Here is a 10,123-nt window from a genome sequence, read left to right on the forward strand (position 1 = left end):
AGTCACATCTTGGCCACAAAAATATTAGCGTGTTTGACTTGGGGGGGGCTGCCGCAGGACTCGCTGGTGGTGTGTGTTATATATTCCTTTCTAACAGCTGGGAAGTGCTGAATTAGAAAACGCACCTGGGCCCAAGAGTTTCAGAAAGGGATCGTGAACTTGTGCGTTAAGCGCTTCCAGACAGGGTCCCCGGAACGGAGACAGATGCAGTCCTTGTCCTTCCCAAACTCCGCACAACCCCAGCAAGGAGCCAGCCCTGGCGCTCCCGGGGACGCTCACCTCTTATAGTACGCCAGCTCCTCCTGCAACAAAAACACCTTGGACTTGAGTTCGTTCCTCTCGTGCAGGACGTCCCGCAGCTCCTGCAGGGTGAAGCGGGGGCGGTTGGGGTCCTTGAGATCCATGGCCATCTTCTCCGCCTCTGAGACACACTCCTCTCCGCCCGGCTCCGTCTGGAGGAGGCAGAGACGCTGCTAATGAATTCCTGGCGGCCACCAGCATCAGCACCCACCCCGCATCCTGCCGGAGCCCGAATCTCCCACCCTCCCGGGGCCTCGCAGCTTGCCAAGGGCGCTATTTTAAGAACCCGCAGGCGGCCTCTGCTCACGTTCTGTGCAGTCAGCATCGCGGTGGAGACGAAAGCCAGCGGCCACCTGTTCATTGTTCGCCTTCTCAGCAGCCAGCCCTGCCGTCCTGGTGCCTCCCCACCTGACTCAGGGGGTTATTACCAACACCACTAAAAGGCGTCCAAGGGGAAGAAACAGCACGCCCCAAATGCTGCCGCCCTCACAGATCTGCTTTCCTTGTCCCATATTCTCTCCTCGTATTCTTACTAAGACCGTTGCTACGAAGACCTTTGCTAATGTGGCCAAAGTTGTTAAAATCAGAGCCTATGCCCAGTTTTCTCTTCCCTTTTCATTTAACATTGAGTCGTACACGTTTTCCCATTTGTTCCTGGACTTCTGGTCAAGCCCCGTCATCTCCAGTGGCTGAGGGATCAGAGGGAGCCCGGGGCAAGAGGCAGGTGACATCACAGCAGGTGTGCGCGGGCGGGGCATTTCTCTTTCCACGCAGGTCCCTCAGATGGACCGGAGCGTGCTAAGTCACCTGCTTCGGGCCAGACCCTAACCCCATCCTCCCTCCATCCTTCTTTCTCACAGCAAGAAGGTTTTTAAAACAAAACAACACAACTGGTAAGAGACACTTAATATAAAACTGACCATTAAAAATACACTTCGGTGGCACTTAGTACATTCACGGTGTTGTGCAGTCAGCACCTCTGTCTAGTTCCACAACATGTTCATCACCCCAAAGGAAACTCCATACCCACTAGCCGTCACTCCCCAGCCCTCCTCCCTCCAGACCCTGGCGACCACTGTCTGTTTTCCGTGTCCGTGGATTTGCCCTTTCTGGACATTTCGAATAAATGGAGTCAAACAGTATGTTTCCTTTTGTGTCTGGCTTCTTTCGGTTAGCGTCGTGTTTTCCAGGGTCATCCATGCTGTAGCAGGTCAGTGCTTCGTGCCTTTTCATGGCTGAATACTATTCCGCGTATGGATATGCCATGTTTTGTTTATCCTATTACCCACTGAAGGGCATTTCGGTTGTTTCTACCTTTAGGCTATTGTGAACAGTGCTGCCACGAACATCTGTGTACGAGGATTTGTCTCAACCCGTTTTCAATTCCTCCGGGGGGATACCTAGGGGAGGAGCTGCTGGGTCACACGGTCTCTCTCTGTTTAACTGTTTCCTACAGCAGCTGCCCCACTCTACGTTCCGTCAGCAGCGTAGGAGGGTTCCACAGTCTCCACATCCTCGCCAACAAGTGTGTCTTTCTCCTTTTTTTTGATAGCAAGGAAGGTTTTGCAAACTGCCTCCGAGGCAGCTGGCCAAATCTGCAGGGGTTTGTGACACCCTTGAACCGCCAATATCCCATCATCAACTAGAAGGAGTGGACAAAAGTTCAGGACCACAGCAGGGAAGCTCTGGAACAGGGGAAAGTGGGGTTGAAACAGAGACACCACCCCCCCCTGCCCAAAATAAATCCCACAGCAGCATAGGAGGAAATGCATGCCGACCCAGACGATGACAGAAGGCCAGCAGGCTGAAGGACCCCAGGAGGCAGAGCTGAGATGCCTCCATCCTGGGACTGTCAGCACAGGCTGTTCTGGGAAAGGACACTTGAAAGGAGACACCACTCAGCAGGGCAGATCAAGTGACAGAGAGTCACCCAGCAGGCACAGGTGGGGGAAGTGGGTCTGACCAGGAGTCAGCACGGAGCAGGGGAGGCACCTGGCTCCAGCAGAAGATGGAAATATGCCGTCCCCAAGCCCTCTGGGCAATGGAGTCGTCCCACAAGTACGGACGACTTCACGTCCCAAGAAGGTTCTCTAGGTATCTGCTGATGCCACACCTTCAGGTGGGCTGTGTCCTCAGGGGACATCTTCAGCGTCTGCCTCCTACAAAGCCACACAGTTGGACAGTGTCCTCCACCCAAGACCATGCATGGCAAGTGCCTTGTATGCAGTAGGCACTCACTAATGCCGATCCCCTTCTCCTGCCCAGGTTAAGCACAGAGCATCTTTGGATGTCTGTAATAAACATTGAATAAATAATTGGGATCTCGATAAATACTGGATGTCTCAATAAACATTCAGCATTTATTGAGCATCACCTGTGTGCCTGCTGGGCACTGAGCTAGTGAGATGAGTCAGCTGGGGTTGGAGGGAAGATACACATAGACAGAAACTTACAAAGTCCTATAATAAGAGGTGCAAGGACATCAAACTCTTAACTGGGAAGCATCATGGAAGACATTACTGCAGAGGTAGTCTCTGTGCATGGGGTCTTGACGAATGTGTAGGAGTTTACCAGGAAGTCTGGGTGTCCCCCCAGCCCTCCCCCCAACATTTTGTGTGGCCTTCACTGTGTTCTAAAACTCTTTGGAATTAGTTCCCAACAGTTTTTTTTTTTATTAAAAAAAATTTTTTTAATGTTTATTTTTGAGAGAGAGAGCGAGCGAGTGAGTGTGAGTGGGGGAGGGGCAAGAGAGAGGGAGACACAGAATTGGAAGCAGTCTCCAGGCTCTGAGCTGTCAGCAAAAAGCCCAATGCGGGCCCAAACCCACAGACTGCGAGATCATGACCTGAGCCGAAGCTGGATGTTCAACCGACTGAGCCACCCAGGCGCCCCTCCCAACCGTTTTATATCGGGAGATTTCACACTATTTGGGTCTTGAGCTTCCTTTTGGAAGAAATATTGGAAGACTGGGTTACACTGGGTCCACACGGCAACACTGGGCTGGTGCTACATAGCAGCTATTGCCTTTTATATGTTCTTTCCGTGTCTGTTCCCGCCCCCCCCCACCCCCCGTTCCTCTGTGCCTGGACCCCATAGGCACAGGCAGCCCCTGCCGTGGACCCAAATTTCAGGCTCAAGCACTCCCTCCAGCCTCTCCCTTCCCAGATAACTCAGGCCCTGCCATTCACTGGGGCAAGTCTGTGCCTCTCTGTGTCTCTGAGAGGGGCCGTCTGGCAGGGATCCACACCTCCTGGGGAAGGTGAAAAGCCCTTCACGAGGGTTCCCAAATCCTCACTTCCCAAGAGGCCTTTGGGCAAGCTGCCTGATCCCCTCTGGACCTTCATTTCCCCATCTAGCCCTTGATAATCCAGTAATATGTCTAAGCTCTGTTTCCGCCCAGGCACTGGAGACCGGAGATTCCCCAGAACACATGCTCTCCGGACCCAGCAGGTTCCCACCCACCCCCGTGGGCTGTAAGCACCCAAGAAACGGAAAGGCTTCCTCAGACCTGTGTTCTTTTTCTCTGGGGAAGGGATGTTTCTTTAATCAGAGCAGCAACCTCATGCCCTAGAGCTCGGGGGATTCCCAGACAGGTTTGCAAAAAAGTCCCGACTTCTGGGACCGTTGCCTGAAGTGCAGAAGAGGGAGAGTGTGGGGCTCCTGCTCTTCCGGAGGCCCAGCAGGTGCCAATGGAGCGCCTCGAGCAGCCCAGGACTGGCCTGTCCCGAGAGAGACCGCGAAGGCTCTTCCCACCGTGGAAATCAGGCCCATCGCCGATGGGTCTTCTAAGTTTACTCCATGAGGGACCAGAGGTGGCTGGGGTTATCGAGGACTGTCCGCTAGTCCCCGGAGGCACTCTGGGCACAGCTTGAAGGAGATGCCCTGAGGCCCCAGCTGTCCCCACGGAGGCCCCAGAAGCCAGCTGACAAGCAGCGGGGCCAGACTGGCTTAAGGAAGGCCACATCCTCCACCAGGGCCCTGCGTCCTGAGGCCCGGCCCCCTGGCCCCTCTCCCCCGACCTGGGCACATCAAGGCCACTATGCTCCCTCAGCTCCTGGCCCAGCAACGGGGGGTGACTCTGCCCTGGTCACCTTCAGTAACTCCAGGCCCACCATGCATGCATTCAGCCAGAAAACCCAGCTTCACACACCAGCCATCAGGCCCCTGTCTGCTTTCCCTGAGCACTTAAATAAACAAACATTTATTAAGATAACAGAATTTGTAAGGCAGAGACATCAAGTAGGTAACTACTAGCTTCACAATTTTCTTATGATTTTAGATGAAATCCTTTAGATAGGGAGCCCACCAAATCATTTTCTAGAGGGTTCTATGTCTACCTATGAAAGGTAGAAAAGCCTCCAGTGAAAACATGAGAAACCGGACAAGCTAGAAAACATGCTGAGTGAGGGAGCCAGTCAGGACCACGTGTTACGTGATTCCACGTCCCTGAAATGTCCGCAAACAGGCAGATCCAGAGGCAGAAAATAGATTCATTGTGGCCAGGGGCTGGGGGAGGCAGAGATGGGGAGTGGCTACTAATGGGTACGGGGTTTCTTTGGGGAGTGATGGAAATGCTCTAGATCGTGGAGATGGTCGTACAATAGAGTGAACATAGTAAAACCTGTTGAACTGTATACTTTTTTTTTTTTTTTTAATTTTTTTTTCAACGTTTTTTATTTATTTTTGGGACAGAGAGAGACAGAGCATGAACGGGGGAGGGGCAGAGAGAGAGAGGGAGACACAGGATCGGAAACAGGCTCCAGGCTCCGAGCCATCAGCCCAGAGCCTGACGCGGGGCTCGAACTCACGGACCACGAGATCGTGACCTGGCTGAAGTCGGACGCTTAACCGACTGCGCCACCCAGGCGCCCCTGAACTGTATACTTTAAGTGGCTGAATTGTATGTGAATATCTCAATAACTATGTTATAAAAACATGTAAGGAGGCTTATTTACCGGTGGTCACAGTGAAAGACAGTGATGTAGCTCAGAAAGGATCGCATGAATCGAGGGGGAGAACCGGAGTAACCAAGGCATTGATGAGAACTGATTCCTCCCCACCTCTGGATCCCTCTATAGCTCCCATCTCCTCTCACCGATCCTATGCCAGGACCAGCCCACCACTCCAGCTGCACCTGTTCCTTCTCCAGTCTGGCTCGTCTTCTTTCTCCTGCCTGGAGTGCCCTGGCCCACGTTCCTCCCTAGGCATCATCCTAGCTATCCCGTAAGACTTGTCTCAATGACTTGAAAACCTGCACTGTGCTCGCTTCTCCACGGAGGATCCACCGTGCCCTCCTCTGACCCCACGGCCTCAAGCTCATTCCCCTCATTTTTCAGATAGGAAACTGAGCCCCAAAGAGATGGATGGGCCCCAGATCCCACGGCAGCAGGGGGAAAGCCACCACAACCCGCAGCTTCCCTGTGTGAGTGACAAGTATCTTGAACCCTACTCAGCTCCGAGGGAGGGAGTCAAACTCAGCAAGGACGCCCCGAGTTTGGGAACAGACTCCGCAAAGCAGCCCAGCGGCTTAGTCATAACTGCCACCTGATTTTACTCCACTTCTGTCCCACCCGCTTGGTGCCAGCAGGGGAAACTGAAACGGACAGGCAGTTGGGCCAAGGAGACGTGGCATGTCCCTGTCCTGTCGCTAAATAGATGCGGAGCAGGGCTCGGCGCCTCGCGGCTGGGGTGGTGTCCCCGGGACCTGGGTTTGCGGCAAGCCCCGCCTTCCCAGGAGGAGCCGGGCCTGAGTTCTCATGGGGCACAGGGGGCTGGAAGAGGGACACCAGGGGAGGAGGGGGGGGTGACTGCCCTCAGCTGCGCCTCGTGGTTATTTCTGGCATCTGTCTCCTCCTCACCCATCCCACTGCCATAGATTTGGCACAGACCTCGCCTGTCTTGTCTGGACCACTGCAAAGGGCTCCCAACAGCCATGTCTGCCTTCAGCTCCTTCCCCTCCCAAGAGCCCTCCATAGACTCCGAGCTGATGCCACTCCTCCCCTGCTGAACCCCGTGGGGGGCGCCACAGTCCCCACTGCTCAGAGTCTTGTGTGTGGCCTTCTGGGCTCCGACTTCCGGTGCTGTAGACGACGGCTGCCGTCTCTGCCCTGCCACCCGTTTCCATACTTGTCTGGGCTGGGTCCTTGCCGCTGTCCTCTGGAGAAACTCCCCCTGCCCACCTCCGGTGCGTGCGGCATGGATGGGCACCGCGTGGCGTAGCCATGTGACTCAGGAACAGACACCCCATGCATATTCCGGGCCTCAGGCCACAATGACTGGTTCAGCGATGGGCCGAGGAGAGGGTTTCCTGAGACTGGCTGGGAATTTGGGAAAGAGGCAATTTCTTTTCACTGGGGTTGGTATACTGGTAGAGTACCAGGGGCCACTATATGGCAAGAGCCGACTTGAGAACGACACCGACACAGAGGAAAGCAAAGCTGAGAGATCTGATAACATCATTTGGGCCCCTGGAACCAGCTATACCTGAAGCCATCATTAACTCAAAGCTTTTAGCTATACAACCCAAAATTCCTCTTTTTGTTTTTTTATTCCTTAAACCACTTTAATTTAGGCTTCTGTCACTTTTAGCCAAAAAGCAAGCCCTAACCTCTCCCTTTTAAGGCCTCTTTCCCTAACCTCCCTAACTGTATCCCAGGTGCCTGTGCTTCAGAGAATCTAGAAGTGTCTGGCCTGAACTCACGAGATATCTAACGACCGTGCTGGCATTTCAGCCAACCTGATTGTGGGCTCCTCTGTCTTCCCTCCCCTACCTGTAACCCAGGAAACTAGCACAGTGTCTGCAAACCTGAAACAGTCAGTACATATTTGCTGGAAGAAAGAGTAAGCCCCGAGCCCTTCCAGAACAGTCCACTGTTTTTCTGAAGCAGCACGTCCACCTTCCACAACTACCTATCAAAATCTTAGCACTGTCGGGGCGCCTGGGTGGCGCAGTCGGTTAAGCGTCCGACTTCAGCCAGGTCACGATCTCGCGGTCCGTGAGTTCGAGCCCCGCGTCAGGCTCTGGGCTGATGGCTCGGAGCCTGGAGCCTGTTTCCGATTCTGCGTCTCCCTCTCTCTCTGCCCCTCGCCCGTTCATGCTCTGTCTCTCTCTGTCCCAAAATAAGGAACAGACATGAAAAAAAAATCTTAGCACTGTCAACACTGACATCCAGCTGAAGGGACACCTCCTCCATGAAACTGTGCGCCACCCCCGTCAGGATTAACTGCCCCATCTCTGTGTTCCTGGTACACCCCCCGGGGGCACCTCTCTGGGGCAGACCCCTCTGGTGCCCCGTGTCCAGATTTTAGGTGTAGCTGTGGTGTAGTTCCAGCCGTGGAAAAAGCCCCCCTGCCCCCCCAGCCCCAGGCACACATCGCACACCTTTCCATTTCTGCCCTGAGATCTGCTCTGTAAGTTCTGCCCGGGAATGTCGGGGACATAACACCCCCAGAGGCCACCAGCTCACTGGGGGCGGGTGCGTGTGGATGAACGTTCCAAGCCTTTCTCCCCCAGAAAGACGCTTCTGTGTGTTTCTCAGAGGTCCCAGCAGGACTGAGCTCCCACTGCAGTAACACCCCTGAATCCACTTTTCCTTCTTCCCCGTCTCTTGCCCCTGATCTCTGGGGTCACCTCCCAGGTAAACCTCCTGCCCATTTTCCTTTTCTCAAGCTCTGCCTCAAGGGAACCCAGAAGACAATCTCTTACCACGAAGATAATCCCCTCCCACCTTAAGTGGCTGTGGGTGTCCAAGTCTGTCTCCTGCACTGGACAGTAAGCTCTTTGAACCTCCACAGTACTCAGCACAGTGCTCTCAGGTAGAAGACCAAACCCCACCCTGTGGCCTCCCTGGCCTGCAGCACCAGCCCGTGCCCATCTGTCTGACCTCACTCAGGCCTTCTGCCTCCCCCCTCACACTGCGTACCAGCCACCCTTGTCTTCTTAGGCTCCCCTGATTGCACTGCAATTTCTCCTGCCACAGGGCCTTTGCGTGTGCCACTCCCCTGCCTGGAACTCACTCCCCCTTCACTGTTTACTCTCTCCTTCTTTTGATTACCTTTTTAAAAAACGCTTACTTATTTATTTTGAGAGAGAAAGAGAGAACGAGTGGGGGAGGGGGAGAGAGAGAGGGACAAAGAGAATCCCAAGCAGGCTCCGAGATGTCAGCACAGAGGCCAACTCGGGGCTCAATCTCACAAACTGTGAGATCATGACCTGAGCCGAAATCAAGAGCCGGACGCTTAACTGACTGAGCCACCCAGGCGCCCCTTGATCACCTCCTCAGAAAAAGCCTTTTTGACTCCTCCAGACGATCATGGTAATCAATAACAACAGCCAACTGTAAATGAACTAACTCACTTGATTGTCACGATGACCTGGGGCTAGACTGTTATTGTTCCCATTTTAGACGTGAGGAAACTGAGGCACGGAAAGTCTAAGTAATTTATCCAAGGTCAGGGAGGTAGTAACAGGCTAGATTCGGAGCGAGTCGGACCAGCTCTAGAGTCCGCGTTGTTAGCCAGCCGCACGCTATAGCTCCCCCCTCAGGCTCCTCCCACTTCCCCTAAGGGTAATGGGAAAAAGCAGGCAGTCTTGCCCACCTCGAGCCGGCTCCCAGACCTACCTTCCCACTTGGCTTCGGTGGCTGGCTTCCCACTTACCTCGGGCTCCTCCTCTCCATTCTGGCTGAGTTCACCCTGCAGCCTCTCTCGCAGCTTCCCCAGCTCTGCCCGCAGGCTGCCCATCTCCTGTTCCTTGGTTTGCAGATCTGCCTCTAGTTCCACCTTCTGTTCAATCAGGGCCTTCCCCTGGGCCTCCACCACTGTGACGCGGTGCCGGAGGTCGTGGTTGATCTTCATCAGCCGCGTCTGCTGCTGCTGCAGCTGGAGAAAGAGGAAGGCCTGTTTATGGGGCCGCCACGGGCAGTGGCTCATGCGGTGCACCGCACGAGGGCAAATCGCCTACAGGCGTGCCATTCGCACCGGAGACATCTTGCTTTGTTTGAAGTCTGCTCGTATTCTTAGAACTGCTGAGGCCAGAAACGCTAGGATAATCTGATGACAGTTGGAAGAGAAGTGTTTCGTCGTCAGTGTATCACGACGACTTCCGAACGGACAGCGGTAGCATGCCTTGAGAATGGGGCATCTTTTTCTAATTCCGGCGCACACGCCGTCCGGGTTTCTAGAGCAGCCCGGACCTTCTGGCCTGCTCCCGGAGGGGCACGACGAGCGTCGGGGCCAGAACAAAGCCTGACTGGGCCTCGGCACCTCCCCGGGGCGTGGGAGTAGCAAGGTCACGGGGCGGGCAGCGCACACTCGGCCGGGGGTCGGCCCCGCGGCCCCCGCTTCCGGACCCCGCCGCCCAGAGCCCACGGAAGGACGGAAGGGGGCAAGGGGACCGCGGGCACGGGGCGGGGCTGCCACTCACGGCCTCCACGTCTTCGTTCTTCAGACCCAGCTCCCTGTCCCTGGCGCGAATCTCGTCCCGCTGCTTGTCCACCACCTCCTTCAGCTTCTTCATCACCTGCCGCTCGCGCTCCGACATGCCTGCGGCGGGGCGGGCGAGGGCAGCGGGTGAGCCCCGCGTCCCCCCCGTCCCCGGTCCCCTCCGAGCTCATCCCGCCTCGGGGCCCCGGCCGCTGCTTCGGGCTAGCCTCTCTGTGCCTCAGTTTGCACATCCACAAAATGGGAAACATAGTACCTACCCCACTCGGCCGCTGTGAGGACTGATTCGGCCAATACACAGGAAGCGTGGGAGACAGAGCCAAGGGGCGCTGTCTGTTCCTGCCGCCCCCGGCCCCCGGCCCCCCGAAGCATACAGTCGGCC

The 10,123-nt window shown here is 55.3% G+C and overlaps 1 protein-coding gene across 2 annotated transcripts; it reads right to left on the reverse strand.

Moving 5' to 3' along the window:
* Positions 1 to 46: 46 nt before the first annotated feature.
* On the reverse strand, positions 47 to 9,881 carry LOC125916771 (RILP-like protein 1). 2 transcript variants are annotated; one of them, XM_049623066.1, is made up of 4 exons: positions 9,725 to 9,881; positions 9,280 to 9,351; positions 8,959 to 9,180; positions 47 to 452 (listed from the first exon to the last, which is right to left on the reverse strand). In XM_049623066.1, the coding sequence occupies exons 1-4, from the start codon at positions 9,839 to 9,841 to the stop codon at positions 276 to 278; spliced, it is 588 nt and encodes a 195-aa protein (XP_049479023.1). In that variant the 5' UTR covers positions 9,842 to 9,881; the 3' UTR covers positions 47 to 275. The 2 variants fall into 2 exon arrangements, with proteins under 2 accessions (XP_049479023.1, XP_049479024.1); XM_049623067.1 differs by lacking the exon at positions 9,280 to 9,351 and having other exon boundaries at positions 9,725 to 9,877.
* Between the last annotated feature and the right edge of the window lie 242 nt (positions 9,882 to 10,123).

The sequence above is a fragment of the Panthera uncia genome, unplaced genomic scaffold (assembly GCF_023721935.1).
Source record: "Panthera uncia isolate 11264 unplaced genomic scaffold, Puncia_PCG_1.0 HiC_scaffold_1120, whole genome shotgun sequence".
Taxonomy (NCBI): domain Eukaryota; kingdom Metazoa; phylum Chordata; class Mammalia; order Carnivora; family Felidae; genus Panthera; species Panthera uncia.

Excerpts from the sequence above, each read along its gene's own strand:
- LOC125916771 (XM_049623066.1), bottom strand. The coding sequence starts at position 9,841 with ATGTCGGAGCGCGAGCGGCAGGTGATGAAGAAGCTGAAGGAGGTGGTG. Across the intron at positions 9,352-9,724 it reads AGAACGAAGACGTGGAGGCC|ATTATCCTAGCGTTTCTGGC; the intron begins GTGAGTGGCAGC and ends AACTGTCATCAG. Across the intron at positions 9,181-9,279 it reads AACAAAGCAAGATGTCTCCG|CTGCAGCAGCAGCAGACGCG; the intron begins GTGCGAATGGCA and ends CTCTTTCTCCAG.